This window comes from Callorhinchus milii, unplaced genomic scaffold (genome assembly GCF_018977255.1).
Source record: "Callorhinchus milii isolate IMCB2004 unplaced genomic scaffold, IMCB_Cmil_1.0 Scaffold13, whole genome shotgun sequence".
NCBI lineage: Eukaryota > Metazoa > Chordata > Chondrichthyes > Chimaeriformes > Callorhinchidae > Callorhinchus > Callorhinchus milii.
Window position 1 is genome coordinate 1691652 of NW_024704754.1, and position 22190 is coordinate 1713841.

General features: G+C 43.4%; 1 protein-coding gene across 1 annotated transcript in view; it reads left to right on the top strand.

Moving 5' to 3' along the window:
- LOC103183707 (polypeptide N-acetylgalactosaminyltransferase 10) overlaps positions 1-21900 on the top strand; it is a 42026-nt gene extending 20126 nt beyond the window's left edge. Inside the window, exons 4-12 of the mRNA XM_007901333.2 lie at positions 4716-4882; positions 12202-12387; positions 12602-12785; positions 14781-14898; positions 16561-16668; positions 18997-19218; positions 19844-19960; positions 20639-20788; positions 21296-21900. Coding sequence (XP_007899524.2) covers positions 4716-4882; positions 12202-12387; positions 12602-12785; positions 14781-14898; positions 16561-16668; positions 18997-19218; positions 19844-19960; positions 20639-20788; positions 21296-21463 — 1420 coding nt within the window. The 3' untranslated portion in view covers positions 21464-21900. The remainder of the gene's footprint in view (positions 1-4715; positions 4883-12201; positions 12388-12601; positions 12786-14780; positions 14899-16560; positions 16669-18996; positions 19219-19843; positions 19961-20638; positions 20789-21295) is intronic.
- The last annotated feature ends 290 nt before the right edge of the window (positions 21901-22190 follow it).

The window sequence follows — 22190 nt, forward strand, 5'->3', positions numbered from 1 at the left end:
TTTTTTAATGAAATCTGAACACTTGACATGGCTACAGAAGTTGTGAATGCTGATCAAATGGAAATTCTTTAAGCGTGCAGAATCTGCAAGCACTGAAAAGATATCGCAAAACCAGTTTTGAGCAGCAACGAGACCAGCAACAAAATTACGTGTAAAGCGCCTTTCACGTCGGGAGGACGTCCCACGGCCCTGGACAGTCAGAGTTTTGGACCCGACCTGGGGGTCGGGATCGGGGAGGGTGCAGGGCAGGAGGGGGAAGCGGGGCGATCAAAAGCACAGGCGAAGAGCATGGTCTTGAGATGTGTCTTGAAGGAGGCAAGGGAGGGGCCGAGGCAGAGGGACTGTGGGATGGAGTTCCCGAGGCTTCGGGCAGAGTGGCAGAAGGCCCGCCCACCAATGGTGGGGCGGGAGAGGCAGGGCCTGTGAAGCTGGCTGGAGCGTGCAGGTTGGTAGGGGGTTAGGAGGTCGCAGAGCTAGTGGGGAGCAAGACCATGGAGGTCTTTGAAGGTGAAGACGAGGATCTTGAACTGAATCCCCTGTGTGAGGGGAAGCCAGTGGAGTTGGGCGAGGATGGGGGTGATAGGCACAGAGCCCGGTGCGGGAGTGGACACGGGCTGCAGAGTCCTGGATGATCTGCAGCCTATGGAGGGAGTCGTCGGGAAGGCCGACAAGCAGGGAGTTTGCGTAGTCAAGTCTGGATGTTATAAATGTGTGTATGAGGGTCTCGGCAGCCTGCGGCGTGAGACAATGGCGGAGCCGGGTGATGTTGCGGAGGTGGGGGAAGGCAGAGGGGGTCATGGCACGGATGTGGGGTAGAAAGGAAGTTGAGGGTCAAACAAAGCCCCAAGGTTCTGGACTGGCTCAGTGAGGGGGAGTGTACAGCCATGGATGGTGACGCTGTCAGCGTCTGAGGTGAGGAGGCGCTGACGGGAGCCAATCAGGAGATCCTCCGTCTTGTTGACGCTCAACTGTAGAAAGTTCGCTCTCATCCAGGACTTGATGTCTGACAGATATTCAGTCAGGACAGCAGTGATCCTGGAGTCGAGGGTGGAGGCAGAGAGGTAGAGTTGGGTGTCATCCGCACACATGTGGAAGTTGACCCCATGTCTGCGGACGATGTCACCAAGAGGGAGCATATAATAACAAATAATAATAATTATTAATTAATTAATCCCAGAGGAACGCCGCACAAGGTGGTACGGGGGCTAGAGGACAAAACCATTTGTGGAGATGAAGTGGAGGCGGTGCGAGAGGTACGATTTGAACCAGTCCAGGACAAGGTCCAGCCGCTAGGCTGCAAAGCCTGAAATCTGCCAGTGTTTAAAAATATTTAATGTTAGGAAGGAAAAAGAAATGTAGAAAACAGGGAAAGTAGGCAGGCTTTTAATTTTCCCAATCACAAATTATTAATAAGGCGATACATTAAATAATCCTGATACTATATAATAATAATAATAATCCTTGCATTTGATACAGCGCCTTATCGCGTCTTCGAGACGTTTCAAAGAAATTCAGGTTAAGGATTGGAAATGCCTTGTTAGCTTCGTTTTAACCTGAAGCGACTGTTGGAACAATGTTTTGGGGTCACGTTCAGAAGATAAAGTATACAACTTTGATCACATTCTGCCCCACAGTCTCCTTATTGGAAAGGTGTTGATAATATTGATCTTTGTATTTGAAGCAGCCGCTCAAGGCATTTTACAGGATTTGTAACAACAGCTTGAAGTTATATATCGCCTTTCATTGGGGGTTAGTGCTGAACGATGCTTTAGTTTGACTTTCAAGTGCAGAGACTGTGTGTTTTGTAGGTGAATGTGGCAACCAATTTGCACGCAGCAAGGTCCCACAAACAGCCATGAAGTGAACGATCAATTATTTTATTTTCGCGGAAACTCCCCATTTAAAATAATAATAATAATAAATTGGTCACTCAATCCACGACTGCGTGCGGGGAACGCCGCTGCGCGCAATTGGCTGTCGCATTTTGCCCACAAAATGCACAGGCGATTCGCTTCGCGGTACATCCTGCGAAGCGCTTTGAGACGTCTCGAAGACTCGATAAGGCGCCGTACCAATTGCAATCAGGATTATTAGTTACGCCTGAATCGAAACTTGGTAACCGGCAAAACAGCATTCATTGGAGTGTCAGCCTCGCCAGCGAGTTCAAAGCCCTGGAGTGTGGGTTTGAACACCACAAGCTTGTCACTCGGACGCTGAGGGTGCTACCAGCTGAGCCAGGCCAACACCTCAAATCCAGTATGCAGTAAAGCGTGTATTTTTGGAATACATTCAGATTCTTCCCTTAAATCGGGGGTAATGCTCGCTCTGCTACAGGGTTCAGGATTCAGACTAGAATGTAATGGAAGTGGAACTGTAAAGGCACTCGTGTTGATCCAATCTGCGAAACGCCTGAATTTAAATTGGAAGAAGGTTTTCCGAGCGCCTGAGGTATTGACCCTGTGTCACATCTTGGGTGCCTGCTCCTTCGATGGCTTTTGAATGATTACACCAGCGCCTGACAGACGCCCCTCGGAAACACAGTGTCCCGATAACGACCCATCAGGCATCCTAATGGTCTTGCTGAACTTGCAAATTGACAATTTATGACGTTGCCTTTTATTGTGCCATCTTGTGTCTCGAGTTGCACAATAAGAAGCTCCGGAGGAGATTCGCTTTGAATAATGTTTCGGTAGCAACATTTGAAAGGTCCCTGTCATAATTGTAATATTGAAAGCGCCAGAGAAGGAAATATGAAATATGTCGAACTCTTTGAGTATAATGATATGAAAATTGGAACGTTACGCACATTTATTTCCTCGCCAAACAACTTGAAAGTCATTGCAATGCAGCAGTGAATACATTTACAATTGGATTTCAAGGCTGAAGTGTCTCCTCTCATGATATACTTGTCAATTTCACAAATTAAAAGTCAATCATTCAACGGAGTGGATTGCTTTAGAAGTGGGATTGTCAGCTAATTGCTTGAAAGAAACTGTAAGATGTATTTTAATTTTTTTGTAATTAAATTTTAATGCGAGTCAGTGGTACAACGGGGCTCAAACAATCGTAATCTCTTGCTTTTCTCGACGGTGCAATGTGTATATAAAACAAGCATATTTCGGATAAATGTTTCATGCGATTCTGGAACTTCACGTGTCAATTACTCCGTCGAGGGAGACGTCTCTTTATTATGCTGTGTGTTTCACCTACAAAATACATAAATCACTACACATAATATTAAGTCCTATGAAGTGATTTGAGGCATCCTCCTGATGTGATCTATCAAATCCAAGGATTATTAGTTCTGTTCTTAAGATTTGTTTCTGCTAACCTCAATCCACGACTGTTTGTGGGAACGCCGCTGCGCGCAATTGGCTGCTGTGTTTCGCCCCGAAAATATACAGTCAATTCACTTTACAGTATGTTCTGCGAAGCGCTTTGAGACCCCTCGAAGGTGTGATGAGGTGCTATATCAAATGCAAGGATTATTATTATTATTATTACGGTTGAGCTCGGGTCTGAAATGCTGTACTCTGTCCAGCGCCTTGGGACGTCCTCCCGACGTGAAAGGCGCTATACAAATGTAACCCTGTTATTGTTCTTGTTGGTCACCTCTACAGGAAAAGCTGCTAACGTTTCATTCATTAAAAAAAAACATCCTACCATCCAAAGTTAACATGACTGAGATGCAGCTGTGGAACGTGCGTTGGTAACATGCGTGTGACACCAATTTTTATTCGGGGATTTACAATTCTGTTTTGCGCCGATCTTTGAATCTATGGTGTTTTTCCCCCCACGGCCACGATTTTGTAACAAGCACAAGGACAAGCACGATCGTAAAGTTACCCAACAGTTTACAAACTAACCTGCATAACCTACATGGAGTTGTCAGGCGGCATTTCCTCGCCGTCCCTAAAGGCACCACAATATGCTACAGCAAAAACGGTATTTTTTTTTCATACAGAGCGCTTACAATTCGGGCGCTTGAAATGTGTCACCTGTACAGGGACGGTGAGTGCTGAGAGCAAGAGCGATGGTGTGTCAGCCTGGCTCAGTCGGTAGGACTCTCACCTCCAGGCTGAAGCTCCAGTACGCTGTCAGGGGTGTGATGCCTTGTTGGAGATGCTGTCCTTCATTAAACAGGTCCCATCTGTTTGGTCAGGTGGACGTTAAAAGATTCCATGGCCCTATTTGAAACAGAAGGGAGTTTTTTTTTTCCCCTCTCTCTCTCTCTCTCTCTCTCTCTCTCCCGGTTTCCTGGCCAACAATTCCCATTAATAAAATTGGTCGTTCACTTCGTGGCTGTTTATGGGTGTCACTGCTGTGGGCAAAATTGTCCATCGCATTTCACCAACAAAATACACAGTCACTAGACTTTACAATATAATAAGGAGAATAATCCTTGCATTTGATATCGCGCCTTATCACATCTTCAAGACATCTCAAAGCGCTTCACAGAATATAATGTAAAGTGGATTGATGGTGTTTTGTGGGTGAAACGTGGCAGCCAATAGCGCACTAATATATATCTATATATATATACCCTGTGAAGCTCTTTGAGACATCCTTCTGACGTGAACGGCGCAATATCGATTCGAAGGACTGGGAAGGTGTAAATTGACGGTAATTTTCCTGTGTGCAGGATTGCTTTGGATGTTTCAGTTTGAGGAATTGTACGATAGCCATTGACGTCGATGTGTCTGTGTGATCAACAGCTGCAAGAAAAAACTGTACCTGGAGAAGCTTCCAAATACCAGCATCATAATCCCATTCCACAACGAAGGCTGGTCCTCTCTGCTCCGCACTGTCCACAGTGTCCTTAATCGCTCACCCCCAGAGCTTATCATGGAGATTGTTCTCGTCGATGACTTCAGTGACAAAGGTAACTTAAGTGCTGGCATTGATAAACCAACACGCTATTTAAGCTTTACAACAATAACAACAACTTGCATTTATATCGCTTCCTTCACGGTGGTGGGGGAGGGGGGTAGCCTCCTGGAGCGCTTAAAATTTGTGCAACACATCCCAGGGCTTTGGCCAGAAATGGCAGTTTTTCACCCAAAGGATAGTGGAAATCTGGAACTCTTTCCCCAAAAAGGCTGTGGATGCTGGATCCATTCATGTCCTTAAGACTGAGGTGGATAGATAAATAATAATAAATAATCCTCGCATTTGATATAGCGCCTTATCACGTTTTCGAGACATCTCAAAGCGCTTCACAGAATGTACTATGAAGTGAATTGACTGTATATTTTGGGGACTGTATCCCCAGATACTATTTTCTGGCAGAAACCTAACTTGTTTTCTTTGAACCTTAAAAAGTACCCTGCAATGCCTTTTGGTTTTCATGAATTTTTTTAATATATTTCATCGGTTTCTGCCTTCATTTCAGATCCCCGTTTTTTTTCTTTTTATCTCTCTATTTCATTGCCAGCTATCTATTGTCCGGTGTATAATGCAGCTTTGAGCCACAAAGCTCCACATGCTAATGCCTTGATCACCCCAAGTCAATATAGTTCCAACCAGTCCAATGGCAGATCAGAATGTGTCCATCTATCTTCACAGCTTCCGCGAGGCAATTATTCAGAACCCAAAACAAATTTAAACACCGCGTGTCAGAGAAAGATAAACATTAAAAATCACAAGCCTCTTTAACACATTATTTATTATTATTTACCCATTTTATCCTTTCAAAACCGGTGCAGACTTTAGGTGGCCAGTCATTCCTTTGAATGCACATTTGCCTGGATATACTTTGCCCGTTCAATGACTGAATTAAATTTAAATATTTCATACTTTATCATTGTCGCCAGCATAAGTATGTTACCCAAATAATTCTTGACTCCTGCTCAATTGGGGGAAGCAAGAGTAATTGTATTTCAGCATTTCTGTTCATTAACAGCCATGAACGCAATCTTAACAGTCAGCACTAAATCAGAAAACATCTAATAAATGATCTGTTTTCTTTCTAGCCTGAGCTTGCGCGGGTTGTGAATTCTTTACTGACGGTTTCTCAATGACAGATTTTAATCTCCTCGAAGCCATTAATATTAAACCCTTGTTATTTTCCATTATCATTACTCTGTACCTGAGATATGTACCACTCTCTTTTATTTCACAATGCTGTACTTGTTTAATATGCATGTCATGTACACCTGAACTAATAGGGCTCGGTGGGGCGTTTTCGCTGCTAATAATTGACCCGATGTTATTTGCATGTGTCAAGAGACCTGGCTGACCAAAACAAATATTATTTTAACATGTTGTTTGGGCTTTAAATATGGCGTTCAGTAAATGTGTGCAGATGTAAAAATGCGCAATTGTTCTGCCCACAAAACACACAGTCACTACACTTTATATCTACAATATATCTTGTGAAGCGCTTTGAGACGTCTCCAGGACGTGATAAGGTGCTATATCAAATGCAAGGATTATTTATTATAGATGTACAGGGCTGAGCTTATCAACCAACAGTCTATTCGGACAAGCACAAGATTGGAGCTCATACCGAGCCACACAAGGTATCCTCTGTGGATATGAACAAGGTGAGATGGAGCCAGTGAGTAAAAAAGAGAGTAGGGAGTTTCTCCTGGTATCCTGGTCGGCAAACCCGCAAATAAAATAAAAATTGGTCACTCACTCCGTGGCTGTTTGTGGGACGTTGCTGACAGATGGGGAGAGAGAGAGAGAGAGGTGAGGAAGGGGAGTTGAAGATGGAAGAGAAAGAGGAAGACTGCTAATGTAATTGTGAGCCCTGGAACAACAGATCCCATTAACCGTGCCTCGTACAAGTGTTAGTGTTTGTGTTACAATAACATTCCCTTGGTGCCTATGATTGCTGGAGATACTGTCTTTAGGGTGAAGGTGGAATTCGTTGAACTTTGCCGTACCAGTGCCATTTTCTCCGAGTTTGTTATTTCTATGGTCTGGGAAAATCGAGCCTTGGAGCCAAGACTCTGAAAAATGAGAGGAAGGTGGGGAAATGCTGTATTAATATCCAAGATGGTTTATTGGAGAGAATGCTTAACAAGGGGCCGCAATCTCATCATTCATGGGGGAAATAGACCAGTCGTACATTTAGCAGTGCTGTGATTTATAGTGCGTGAAAGAAGTCTCCTGGTTAATGGAACATTTAAGCACTTGTTTATCGATTACGTCATTTCTCAGTTGGATAGCTTCCATATTCCTACTCACACACACACACGCGCAGCTCTCTGATTCTCCACCAAACACACAGCCTGCAAATACACAGTCGCAACCACTTTATAGAAAATCCCGTGAAGCGCTTTGCAATGTTTTGCCCAGGTGCTAAGGCAATGCATCGAACACAAGGATATATATTTTTTTAATAATCTGATGTGGTGTTGAGAGAACCACAGAGTGCTGAACCTATTTGAATAATGTTTTTAGGTGTGTAGACCGGGGCTGATTTTATAGTCTTCCAGAGTGATTGATTTTTCTGCCCTTCTCATTCATGTCCAATACGTTGGATTTTATACTTCCTCGGTTAATGCTTTAAATACATCTTAGTACTTTTTTTTTAAACAGTGTGTGGCTGGACTTCATTATCCTTCTATTTGCATTTTATAATAATCGTTGCATTTGATACAGAGCCTCATCACGTCTTCGAGACGCTTCAAAGCCTTTCACAGGATACACCGTAAAGTGAATTGACTGTGCATTTTGTGGGCGAAACGCGGCAGCCAATTGTGCAGAGCAGTGTCCCCACAAACAGTCGTGGATTGAGTGACCAAATTATTATTATTTTATTTATTTTTGAAGGGATTATTACCCCCGGAAAATGACCTTCCAATCCAACCTTCCACTCCGCACAGAGGTGGGTGGAGTCAGGAAACTTGCCCAATGTTTCGCCCTGCCCGGGATTGAACCCAGGTCCTCTCGCTTGCGAGTCGAGTTCTCTAACCACTAAGGTAGTGATCTGTCTCTCTGCCGAGGGTTCGCCAGGTAGTGAACTATCTCCCTGCCTAACACCTCAGTCGATTCTACCTCTCTGCGTTTCTGGAGCTGTACGTACCATATTCTTTACAGCACTGTGTGTGAAGGTACCTTTCATTTAGTTAGCTCTCAGCTTTTATAATTCCTTCCAGGTGGACAGCTGTGGATAATAATAATCCTTACATTTGATATAGTGCCTTTCAAGTCGGGAGGACACCACAAAGCATTTCAGAGTTCACTGTAAACCATTATGACTGTGTATAATTATTTCACCCACAAAATATAGTCAATTCACTTTACAGTATAAACTGCAAAACACTTTGAGACGTCTCGACGACGCACTATATCAATTGCAAGGATTATTATTATTTCATATTTCTAATTATCCCCATTTGTTACCCCTCTTGTTTGTTCCTCATTCCGTTCCTTTCAGTTAGAAGTGCAGTGCTTCAGTGTTTAACATTCATGAGGGAGAAGAGAATAGAGGGTTGTGAGGAGGCTGATTTGTTGTTTGATAGTGGCACTGACTAGTTGGGCCGAATGGCCAATTTCAGCCAATTGTTGCTAAATTGGAGAATTGAAATACAGGTAATACAGAGGTTTCTCAATAATTGATCCGGACACCAGCTCCTTACACGTGTTAGTTGCACTCAGCTTCAAAGCGGTGGTTTCAATCAGGCTCGCTTGCGAGTCGAGTGCTCTAACCACTAAGCTACAGGGCTCCCGAAAGGACTATGTGTTCATACGGCACTTTTCAGGACGTAAAAATACTAGGAAGTGCACCCAAGCTTGGGTGGGAGAGCTGGGGGTGGAGGGTGGGGTGGGGTGGGGGTGAGGAGGGAAAAGATGACTGAAACCACAGTCAAAGAGGTACATTTTGAGACCTGCCTTTGAACAAGGGCAGAGCGTGAATTGGAGTGACTCCAGTGGAGTTCCAGAGAGCGGGGACAGAACGGCTGAATGGTGTGATGGACAGGATGGGGGGGAAGACATGCAGAAGGGCAGCATTCACTGAACACATCGGTATAAAGGTTCTTCTCTCCTGCAGCTCTCTATTGGTTTCGTCGCTGAGAACAGATCCAAAGCTCGGCTCTGTTGATTCTGCAGCTCTGGCCTTTGCACAATATGTTCACCTGAATAATTAAATTTCTGTTTGGATTGGGAACGTACCAAGTGTTATAAATGTGGTGGAGACCTTAAGGAAGCTGGAGGCAAATTGTTTAAACAATCAAAGCGTGGATAATAAATTCTTAGTTATTATAAACACGAATAACGCCAAACGGCAGCAAATGTTCCCAGTACCGACCGACCGACCTTTGTGCTCCTAACTCCTCAATGAGAACAAAGTGAAGGAACAAAGTCTCGCTTTTCAATTCAGTTCTCGTTGGATTGCGTTGGCATTTTTACATTCCCATGTTTTTGGGATCTTTGTTCAGTTGCTATGTTTTCTCTTCTGTGCAGCGATGGAAAACCTTGATTTTTAATTTTTAAATTCCGTTTCTGTGTAATATTTGTGAGCGCTATTTCCATTGTGCCAGATTTCCCTCTTATTGTCTTTTCAGACCCTTTTGAAAGCTGACGTGATTTTTAACAGTCGCCTCTATTCTTGTGAAGCGCTTTGAGACGCCTCGAAGATGTGACAGGGCGTTATATCAAATACAAGGATTATTATTATTATTAGATGATACTTTGTCTCTTGTGTTTGAATCAAAGATTAGATGGTGGAATGTGTGGCAACAGAGGTAAAGAAATGCTACAAATTCTGCCTTGTGTATAATATTAAATAGGAAAGTTTAGATTTTATTTCAAGGCAAGAACATAACTTGGGAGTGCGCTAATGAATTTACATGGAATTATAGAGATTGTACAGCACCAAAACACAACTCATCCATCCACCCTGATCCCATTTCCCTATTCCCTTCGGTTGCCTTCCCTTTATTAAACCTTCACTCTCAAACTTTATGAAGGCATCTCAAGTGCTCACTATGTTATTGTCTTGTGATTCACTCTGTCCCGCGTGTTGTATGTGTTAGAAAGATCAACATGTATGACAGGTGTCAACCAATTTCTTTTTGCCTCCCTGCTCCCCCCTCACTCCCCCAAGGCTTGATTTTCCAATGATTGGGTTGAGTAGAATTGAGTGCCTGGTCCAGCCACGACTTTTACATTCCAGATCCTGCAAAATAGGGTTGGAGAACACGCTTGGAAATATTACATGCAAGCTGTACAGTTGAACCCAAGAACCATAGTCCCCTCTCCTCACTCAGCAATCTGCCTTTGAGATGCACAAAAATACATCAATTTTACAATGCGGCTTTAAGGAACATTAATTACTAGAATGTAGCCCTGTAATGGTTAGTATCGGGAGTTATGGAACGCCTTGGGTCAGAACCCAGTTTAAGTGCTTAGTTTTATGTCAGTGCAGCAATTTGAGAAATGCCGGGCTACAATTAAGCTGATTAAGTTTATTTTAAATCCTTGCTCTCTCAGTCAGGAAATGGAAACCTTTCATTCCAAGGTACGGCTATTAAAAGGAGGCAGATTGTAGGGGAGGTATGTTTGATGAGAAGCACTTATTCTCTATTATTGACTGGGTGGCCCACTGCTATTTTCCAAGAGATTCTCCTGGGAGAAGTGAGTTTGACCATTATCAGGAGGTCATTAAAAATAAATCCATCAAATTCTCACCGTATAGTGAAAAGCAACCACTCATTATTACAGCTCACCTTTACAGATGCATCAGCCAAGTATAGTTGACGACTCTGTATTTGTCTGTCATAATAATAATCCTTGCATTTAATATAACGCTTTTCATATCTTCTCGACATCTCAAAGCGCTTCATAGAATAGACTGTAAAGTGAATTGACCGTATATTTGTGGGCGAAACGCGGCAGCCAATTGCGCACAGCAGCGTCCGCACAAACAGTCGTGGATTGAAAATGACCAATTTATTCTTGTTTTGTTTTGGGAGGGATTATTTGGTCTTTTTTCAGCGAGTCAGCGTTGTTGGAGTTAAGATCAGGAGATACTGCTGTATGAGATTTCTTGTAAGGGATATTCTTGTTCCGAGTTGCTGTGTTGTTGGCAGAGGGTACCCCAACATTACCATATGCATTTTGGGAGTGAAGTGTTAATATCTTTTACTGGCCAGCTATTCGTTCCGCGGCAGCTTGCTACATGTAATGCTCAGAAATTGGACCGCATACCTTTAAAGGAAAAGTGCGGCATTTAAATAGCAAAGGGAGTTTCATATCTATTTTTCCATTCCAAAGTTTTAAGGTCACAGGTATATTACAAAGATGATTTACTGACTCAATTAGCTGAACTGATTTATATTTACTTGATAGATGAGTTATTGAACACTGTGAAACCTACCAAAAAATAAATAAATGCAGCAATCTTTAACTTTCGGGATGTCAATTAATATCTGTCTGTTTTTTTTGCCCACGGTTGACAAACACAACGCGGATTGATAAATGATGAACTGCAGAAGGAATCTCTGAGGCATTCTGTCTCAGTAACCGAGCCGTTCTGAATTCGTACAATAGAGTTTAGGGTTATTACCTTAAGATTAAAGATGTGTCGCACTGTTTGGAGTGCCAGAAAAAACGTGTTGTCTATTTTAAGCAATCCGAATACATCTGACTGAAAGTATGTTTCTGAAATGTCAGCAATATTAATTGCTTTAACCACACAAGGTAAGAGGCCTAGTGGTGGAGCAATGTGAGGCTCAACTGCAGTGATAGATGAATTATGTGAAGAAACTAGATAAGTGTGAGCTGCTCAGGTCACAAAGTGAAACCACAGATGGTTTCATATAAACCACATTATATGACATGGTTATTGAGATGGAGCAGGAAAATCATAGCTGGGCTGATACTCCAGTACAGTGCTGAAGAAACGCTTCATTGCCAGAGGTACCGTTCTTCAGATGAGACGTTAAACCGAGGATCTGGCTGCTCGTTTAGCTGAACGTTAAAAGATGCCAATGAACAAGTTAAAAAGAGAAGGGAGTTTCTTCCGGTGTTGGGGCCAACAATCCCCTCAAAAATTGACTGTTCACTTTCACGGCTGTTTGTGGGACGTCGCTGTGCTCAAATTGCCCGACAAATAAATACACAGTCATTACAATTTGCAGTAAATCTGGTGAAGCGCTGGACTTTGAGACATCCTCCTGATGTGAAAAGCGCTATATCAAATTATTTTATCATTACTAACACTTGTTCTTTTTTCTCTCCCATTAGAACATTTGAAGAAGCAGTTGGAGGAATACATGGCCCGATTCCCAAAGGTCCGGATTTTGCGCACGAAGAAGAGGGAAGGTTTAATTCGAACACGGCTACTGGGGGCTTCGTTCGCAACGGCAGACGTTATAACCTTCCTGGACTCTCATTGCGAGGCGAACGTGAATTGGCTTCCTCCGTTACTTGGTGAGAACCGAAAATCTTCTTTGATTGGAACATAAGGGTGAGGCTGGCAGGGACATCCTTTGAGACGTCTCGAAGACGTGATAAGGCGTTATATCCAATGCAAGGATAATTATTGTCTCTCAGAAGAGGTTCGTTTCAGAATATTTTTCTTTCTCCTCAAACCTCCACCCAAACTTTTTTGTTTTAAAATCCGTCATTTGCTGTCGTCTTTCAGACAGGATTGCTCAGAGCCGCAAGACTATCGTCTGCCCGATGATTGATGTGATTGACAACGAGCATTTTGGATATGAGACGCAGGCTGGTGACGCTATGCGAGGAGCATTTGACTGGGAAATGTACTACAAACGTATTCCGATTCCAGCAGAGCTGACGAAAAGTGACCCGAGCGAGCCTTTCGAGTAAGCGCGCTTCTCCCACAAAGCATACAGTCAGTCACCGCACTCTACGGTGTATTCCGTGACTTGCTTTGACACGTCTCGAAGGCGTGATAAGGCGCTGTATCAAATGCAAGGATTATTATTATTAGGCGTCCGATATGCGAAACCATAATCGTTCGATTTCAGCACCTGGTGGGGGGTGTGGGGGGGAGATGAAGATGTTGTTTAATGACGATCAAAGAAAACCTAAATGACTCAACTCTTAAAGCATTGAATGGGGCCCAAAAATGTGATCCACTTAAAAGCAACTCAGCTCAGTCACTGGAACCAATACCCAGTGGTTTGTCATGGCTGCCTAATGGGATCCACGGCTCCTATTTCCTATCCTATCCTATTCCTATCCACGTTTCGATTGTCGGGTCTCAGCATATTGGCCAGGGTGTACAACAACAACAACAACAACTTGCACTTACATAGCGCCCATCACACGGGGTAGGGTCCCGGAGCACTTAGTTCTCAGGTGGATGTTAAAAATTCTACGGCACTATTTGAAGAAGGCAGTTTCCCCCGGTGTCCCGGCCAATGATGGCCACGTGAAATCGGTCATTCACTTCATGGCTGTTTGTGGGACTTTTGCTGCCTTTTCCCGCGGGTCACCTACAAAATACAGCTTTGCAGTATATAACGTGAAGAGCTTTGAGACGTCCTCCCGATGTGTGAGAGATGCTATATCAACCGTGATTATTGTGTTTGTATCTACATAGTTTGACCATTTATACTTTCAATCCAAGAGTCAGGATAGCTCAGGAACAGTAAGTAATGTATCTCCCGTTTCAAACACAGACATTAAACAAGTAAAAGGTACTTCTTCCTATGAGATATTTAACGTGCAGAGGAATAAAAATGATTGATTGGACTGAGAGAATAATATTCCCAGTGGAGTGCTCACTGCCCATTAAACACTTGTAGAATGTACATTGAACGCAATCAAATTGCACTTTTAATAATCCTTGCATTTGATGCAGTGACTTTCATTCCGGGAGAACATCTCAAAGTGCTTTCACACTGCAAAGTCTAGTGGATTGTGGGTTTTGTATTTTAACTTCTGTCTTGCCTCAGTTTTCCACAGTTCCATTGACGTAGCTCTTGAAACAGTAGCTCTTGATAATTCCAGGGTTGTTTAGCGAACAGCAGAAGAGTTGGTGAATTTCAGTGCTTTTGGAGGAGGAGTTGAATGTATTGGATTATCTCATTAGCAGCCTGGCTCAGGTGGTACCCTCTGAATCAAAAGTGGAAGTGAGTTAAAGCCCCACATTGGGACTTTGAACTCACAGTCGAGGCTGACACTTCAGTGCAGTAATGGGAGAGCACTGGGTTGTTGAAGGTGCCGGCCTTTAGATGAAAGCGCTCCAGGGCGTTACCCCACGTGAAGGGCGCTGTATATAAATGCTTGTTGTTGTTGTTGAAATAAACCAAGGTCCCTCCTGTCTGCCTGTTGGATGGGGGGGGGGGGGGTGGAGTTCGGGGACAGATTTCCAGGCCTATCATCCTCCAGATAAAATTGGTCATTCACTTCATGGCTGTTTGTGGGACATTGCTGTGCGCAAATCGCCTGCACTTTTGCCAGCAAACAATTACAGCACTTCACAGTAAATCCTGTGTAGCGCTTTCAAACATTGCGATGGCATAAGACGCTATCTATATACACATATATACAGCGCAAGTATTGTTATTATTAATATTGTAATAATTTCCTTGCATTTTTATTATTATTAATAATAATAAATGGTTTGGCCTGTACCTTTCAAAACTGGGAGAAGGGCACTTCATCCATGATTTCTTAACTGGCATTTGGGAAATTATGGCTATAGTGAAACTACCAAATCCAATCGATTGAGACAATCAATCTCAGGTTTTCTCACCGAACTGCATTCAATCCCCATTTTGTGTCTTCCATTTATTCAGCACAACGCCTTAACTTGCAACTAAAATGCCCTCACCCTCCTTTCTTTTCAGATCCCCTGTGATGGCGGGAGGATTGTTCGCCGTGGACAGAAAGTGGTTCTGGGAGTTGGGCGGTTACGACACGGGTTTAGAAATCTGGGGAGGAGAACAGTACGAAATATCTTTCAAGGTAACCAGCACGCAGAGGTCCTGCGGAAACCAACCAGAACATTCTTAACAAAGTACAAGAGGGTTCCGACATCTCAGCTTGTCTTACCACAGCCCGACGGCTGACTTACCAAACACGGGGTGTTGGACCCATAATATTTAGGATTATTCCAGCGCAGCCTCTTCTCGATAGCGCCAATTTGTGCATAACGTGGAGAAGAGAGTACTACCAATTGAGCCAGGCTAACACTTTAATGCTTCTTAATTGGAAAACTCTTGCTCTTAATGAAAATCATTCTTTTTTTTCTTCTTCCCGGACCACTGGCTCCGTTCAATTAAAGTGTGTTTGTGCCAGTTTTTAATTCCAGTGACCATTTGTTTCTTGCCACATTTGATTTAAAGTGTGACCTGATCTGCTGAGTTCCAGTCTTGCCTCATAACTCACAGACAACCATCTCTTATCATTAGTAATGAACACTCCATTGTACTGTATGCTACAATTTGGGATTGAATGGTAGGCTGAACGCATTCACGTACAAACACGCTCGCTACACTTCAGAGTAAAAGTCTTCACTTTAAGACGCTTCAACGATGTGATGAGGCACCATATCAAATGCAAGTAATAATAATAATAATCTTTACATTTGATACAGCGCCTTATCACGTCTTCGAGACGTCTCAAAGCGCTTCACAGGAAGTACACTAAAGTGAATTGAATGTATATTTTGTGGATGAAATATGATTATTATAGAAGTCCTGGATGATATTTGTTAATAAATGAATGTATCCCCACAGTAAAAATTGCAGAAATCCTGCTGTTATTTCTGGTTTTACTTGTCTGTCATTGAGATAACCTCTTGAACAATTCTCTCTGAGGCACTTTTCTAACTTTTCTAACACTTCTTTTCCAAAAATATATTTTTTAACTGTGTTTTAAAGCCTAGTCCCATAGCTTGCAAGCGTTCATTTTAGAAGAAAAAAATGATTTACTGCCTTTTTCCCTGTTGCAGAATAACACTGGGGAGTTTTGTATCTGTATTGTATTGCCTATAGGGTAAGTAATAATCCAGCACTGATGCCCAGCAGTGTAATCGTATCATTTTAACCCCTAAACAGTTCCTACCTCCAGGGAAATTATTGTATCCACCTCCAACTTGAGGAACTCAAAATAACTTGCCCAGAACTCCAGAAATACTATGGATCTTAAGCATACAGTGGAGTCCTGTAGCTCAGTGGTTAGAGCACTCGCCTCGCAAGTGTGAGGATCCGGGTTCAATTCCCGGGCAGGGCGATACCTTGGGCAAGTTTCCTCATTCCACACGCCTCTATTTACATAGCAGTAAATTGTTAGTCGATTGGTGGATTCCCTTTTCTGTGGGTAATAATCCCTTCCTTCAAAAAGAAAGAAAAGAAAAAAATTGGTCACTCGACCCACGACTGTTTGTGGGGACACTGCTGTGCGCAATTGACTGTTGTGTTTCGCCCACAAAAAAAATACAGTCATTTCACTTTCCAATGTATCCTGTGAAGCGCTTTGAGACGTCTCAAGGACATGATGAGGAGCTGTATTAAATGCAAGGATTATACTATCATTGTGCTACATCTTAAAGTGCTGATAGGTTTCACCTCAGCTATTTCAAAATCACATTGTTCTTCATTTCCATGTCTCTGAATGGGACGGCAGGTCTGGATGTGTGGTGGACGGATGGAAGACATTCCTTGCTCCAGGGTCGGACATATCTACAGGAAATATGTACCCTACAAGGTTCCAAATGGTCTTGGCTTGCCCAGAGTAAGTGTTTTTCTGCTTAGACTTCCATGTTGCTTCCCTCTTGTTGCAGTAACTAAACCTGCCTTTTTTTTTCCCCTCTGAAGAAAATCCACGCCTTTAAAGAGCTTCTGTACAGTAACAGTCACATGGTTTAACTCTGAATCACTCTCCCTCAATCCCTCCGCCTTGCGCCTCTCACCCCTCTTTCAAGTCCCGCCTGAAAACTTTCCTCTTAGACCGTGCTTACGGCCACCCAACCCCCCCGGCTCGGAGTCAGGCTCCGCCACTGTTAAGCGCTCTGAGACGCTACCCTGTATGGAGGGTGCTATATAAGTACAAGTTGTTGTTGTTGTATCTGGTCAGTTTGCAATTAACACTCGGAAAATCGTTTTGCTTTGAACCAGGAGTATGAGTTCTCCTGAAGCTACACGAAACGAGAGAGGGTGAGATATATTTATGCTATAAAACTCTAAACGTTGAGGTTCAATGTCAAGTCTTAATCATATTGACAAAAACTGAATGTGGGTTGTGCATCAAATCTCTTCCTCGACACCACCCCACCGCCACCCGCCATCCCCTAAAAAGAAGTGTACGAAAATATATTTTAGTGAATGCCGTTGGTTTCCCTTAATACCGCATTTCCTTTATTTAAACACAGTTGTCGGTTAGATTATGCGAAAAATTATGAAAAGGAACGGTGTATTTTGAGGAGACGATCTTTTTTACAGAGTGAAGGAAATCAATTCGAATTAGGGAATATGGATTTGATTTGACTTGAATAGAGAGAGCTGGCCCTAATTTAAGTGTGAGGTTTGACGGTAAGCGGCACCAAGTGTGCAATTATTCATATGTCCCACCATCGCCTTTCCTACCCTCTGTGTTGGATCACCAGATTGTCAAGCTCTTGCTGCCTCTAAAGCCGCAAACTTCCAACACAGTTGGAGCAAAGTTTTCCCCACTGATGCTGCCTGTTTTAGCACACATCAGATCCCATATGTATCCACAAGCCTCACTCACCCAACTTAATTCTTCGAACAAGGTGCATCAGCGACGAGTAGGCCTCAGGTTTATACTGACATCTGGCCCTGGGGAACTTGCTCGCCACACGATCCAATTCCAATTATGGGAGTGTGTGGGCTTGACTGGTTCCAGATTGGAGGTGACCTCAATTTCCCCGTTACAATTCTGGACTGAGAACAGATTGTAGCATTTACATGGGACTGAATTGTGCCTGGCAGAATTAAATTTTGCCAAATTGCTTCAACTGCCAATATCGCGTACAAGTTGCCAACGAGCATACAAGCCAACTCGAGCCAACAGGGAAATTGAGCTCCTCAGCTGGTCGCTTTCAAATTGATTTATGTCATGCCCTTTCCAGCGAGACATTTCAGTTAAACTGCCGGTAATGAAAAATGGACAACGGTTTTGGTGTGTAGTAGGGAGGTGAGCAGAGAGCAGCTCAGAAGTGGAATGGACCTAGACGAGGGCGAGTGACCTCAATGTCCAAGATGTTAGCTGCAATTGGGAAGATTTTGACACTGAAAGCTATAGATTTCACTCTCTGTCAGTCGCTATGGACGGGGGTGCTGAGTGGTGTATTTCGCAGTCATCAAAATACACCTCCTGACATTTAAGAGGTGCTAATACAAAAGTAATTTGGTTTGGCTGATACGTGACATTGTCTGTCTCTTGTATTGAGCCCCCAATATGTTCAATGCATTCATTAAGAGCTCTGGACATCCAGACAGTACTGTTCCGCTGTGCAAAATGCCATTTAACCTGAGTCTTGGGGTGAGCATTGCATTGTCAGATGTCCCTTCCTTCAGCTAACGTGAAATCCTGCCTGTTTTACTTGGACACTAAAGATCCCACGGTACGATTCAAAAAGACAAGGGAGTTTCTCCTGGTGTCCCGACCAACAGTGCCACAGATTAAGTTGCTCGTTCACTACGCTGCTGTTTGCGGGACACTGCTGCGTCAACCACAAATTGGTTGCCTCATTCATCTACAAATGCATAGTCACTGCAGTCTGGCACAAAAATACTTCAAAGCGCGTTGAGACAGTTTCGATGACACAATATCTGTATCAAATGCAGGGCATATATAGTTCCTTCTTACAGTGAATTCTTAGCGATATTTTAAACGTTGATCAGAATCCCGTAAAACAGATCCCGTGTCCATAGTGCGGTTTCAATCCTTAAAGACACTGGGACTAGCATGTCTAACTGGGCCAGCGTTCCTCGTGTGCACCGATGTGTTTGTCAGATAAATTGACTTTTAAAAATGCAGGTCGTGCCATAGTTACGTTTGGGTTTTGTTTTATTCAGACGAACCGCATTTGTGTTTCAGAATTTGAAGCGAGTGGCCGAGGTGTGGATGGATGAGTATGCCGAGTATCTCTATCAGCGGAGGCCAGAGTACAGACACATCTCAGCCGGGGATGTAACTCTGCAGAAAGAACTGAGGAATTCTCTGAACTGCAAAAACTTCAAGTGGTTCATGACTGAAGTTGCATGGGATCTACCCAAGTACTATCCACCAGTGGAACCACCAGCGGGTGCCTGGGGAGAGGTGAGTTTGAGGACATTTGTTGTGATATGCGGACTTCCGGAGATGTCCAGGTAAAGGACGTTCTGTTGCGTTTTTGGTGGTTATAGGCAGTTCCAAGTGGCTGAAGCATCCTCTTCGTTTAAACGTCGACGGTAAGTTTGTAAGATGTTGTACGTGCACCACTTGTGCCCTCTCAGTCTAGAACTGTGCAATCCAATAAGTCTTAACGCTGTGAAGGCAACAGTGCAGCGCAAGCATTTAGCCAATTAACAGCACGCTGACGGGTGAAAGCAATTCAGAGGAGTTGGTCGACTCACAACTTTGTCTTTATAATGCTCTATAATTAAAAGAACAATCCATCTTAATAATAAGGGTAATAATTCCTTAAAAAAAATAATAATAATAAATTGGTCACTCAATCCGCGACTGTCTGTGGGGACGCTGCTGTGCGCAATTGGCTGCTGCGCTTTGCCCACAAAACATACAGTCACTACACTTTACAGTATACCCTGTGAAGCGCTTTGAGACGTCTCGAAGACGTTATATCAAATGTAAGGTTTATTATTATTATCATCATCTTCAGCTTGAAAGTCCGTCTTTCATTGTTAAGACGATTTAATTCACGTACCTTTTCCCCCTCCCCTAGATCCGCAATGTTGGGGCAGGTCTGTGCATAGACAGTAAACATGGGTCCTCAGGCACACCTCTGAGATTGGAAGTGTGTGTCAAAGATGGGGCGGATGGTGCCTGGTCCCACGAACAAGTGAGTAAACCGAAAGCCTCCTTTCCATTTCAGTTCGTAAACCAAGAACCAGTACGTTCTCACATCGAATGAGTGAGTGGCTGTTGGGGGCAGCCTGTTAACGTGTGGACTTTTGAATTTAGCGAGCGGCCGTGAAAAGGGGCCTCGTTTGTCCCACTTCCAGTAAAACCTTGGGAACTGTCGGGGCTGTGGCTTTCACAAGAAAATGAAAACCGTAGTATAATGTGTAGACTGCACCGAGCAGAAGAAATGCCAAATGTACCACTGCCATCTGGTGGCTGCGATGTTGCTCAGTAAGTTGGGTTTGTTCAACTGATTTATGGTGCAGCAGCTAATACGGTCTCTGCTGATTCTCCTATTTCAGCATGGTTTTCTTTTCATTCCCACCCCCCCCCACCCCAACCCCCACCCCCAAACCTTCCAGAGGTCAATCACACTTGGGAACATGCAAAGAATTAGGGGCAGACAATTTGGGCAGTTTCGCCCACAAAATATAGTCAATTCACTTTACTGTATATTCTGTGAAGCGCTTTGACTCGTCTTGAAGACGCGATGAGGCGCTGTATCAAATGCAAGGATTGTTATACATATATATATATGTAAAATATGTATTATTTGCCTGGAAATTCCTTGTGACGTGCGGATTGTTGCTTTAGCTTTGCTACCTCTGTTTCTCAGGTATTCACGTTGGGCTGGAGAGAAGATATACGCCCTGGAGATCCTTTGCACACTCGAAAATTTTGTTTTGATGCCGTTTCCAACAACAGTCCGCTCTCACTGTACGACTGCCACGGAATGAGGGGCAACCAGCTATGGCAATATAAAAAGGTACGAGATGCCAAGGCAAGATCAGACTTAATCGCTTCTACCATTGGTCATCGAGATCCCCTCCAAATCTGTCTGCAAATCCAGGTCAAGAATGGAATTGTAACTTTGAGTTCAGTGTCTAGACGCTGTTGCTTTTTGGCCAGTCTAAGGACAGATTTCGACCAGATCAAATTTCGAAAAACGTGAAAAACAGCTGAAGTCCTCCAGAAACAAAGAGATATGTAGGGTCATGGCTTGTATCTCTCCCAATTCCTTTGCCATGACCCTACATATCTCTTTGCTCGCACTGTACTCCTCAACCCAATTCCTTCGCCCGGCTGGCTCTGGCCGTCTGAGCGTCCTTTCTCCCCAGCTCCGCGTCGAGCTACACCATCGTTAAGCAACTGCGACATTACCCCATGTAAAAGGCCACTGTATAAATGCAAGTTGTCGTTGTTGTGTCGTCGTGTTATTATATACTGAACCGATTTGTCTATTGCCTTCTAATCTAGTTATTATCTTTTCTAGGATAAGACTCTCTACCATCAAGTCACTAACAGCTGCCTAGACTCCAGTGGAACTGATAAAAAGATCTTTATGAATATCTGCCACCCGTCATCCGCTAATCAGCAGTGGGTGTTCGAAAATACAAATGCAACAGTGCTGGAAAAATTCAACAAGAGGAAGGACTTGTAGTAACTGGTGATTCCCGGCGATTGAAATGTTTTCCTTCATTCTTATCAAGGGTGTTTTTTTAGGGGATGTTTTTGTACCTATCAAAAAATCCAGGGTTTTTTTTATATTCTTTCCGGTATTTTTGAAAGGTTAATCTCAGGAATGAATTGGGTACAAGGCAGGTGTTTGTTCATGATGAAGTTGGACGCTCTTACAGTGCGCCAGTACTTTTCATGCTGAAATAATGAAACTATTTACTAGTGCCTTGCAGGTGAAACACACAAGAATCCATCCGTACGTGATTACAAATCATACCTCACCTGACAGCTACCCGTCCTACTCTTTGGCTATTTATTTTCTAATCAAGAGATATGATGTGATCTAGTCCAATTGGCTAAATGGAATACGTGAACGATTTTTTAAAAAAAACAATAGCTGACGCGATGGCACTTTAAAAGGAGGAAGCAGAAGGCGAAAAGTCATTAAAAATCAGTTGTAATATTTCCGAGACATGGTTCAGAAAGTCCGTGTGATCATCAGCCTCTGTGAACTACGGCTTTTAGTTTTCCAGGCCTTGTGTTTTCGACGTTCAATCTCTGAACAGATGGGAAGAAGAGTCCTAGTATCCGCTCCTGCTGAAATCAATCAAAAGTGGATGGATCACTGTACAATGTGGGGCCAATGTGGGTGTGTATACTTCGTGTGTGTTTTTTTCTTTCTCAAACCGGTTGCTGAATTTGTAGAAGAC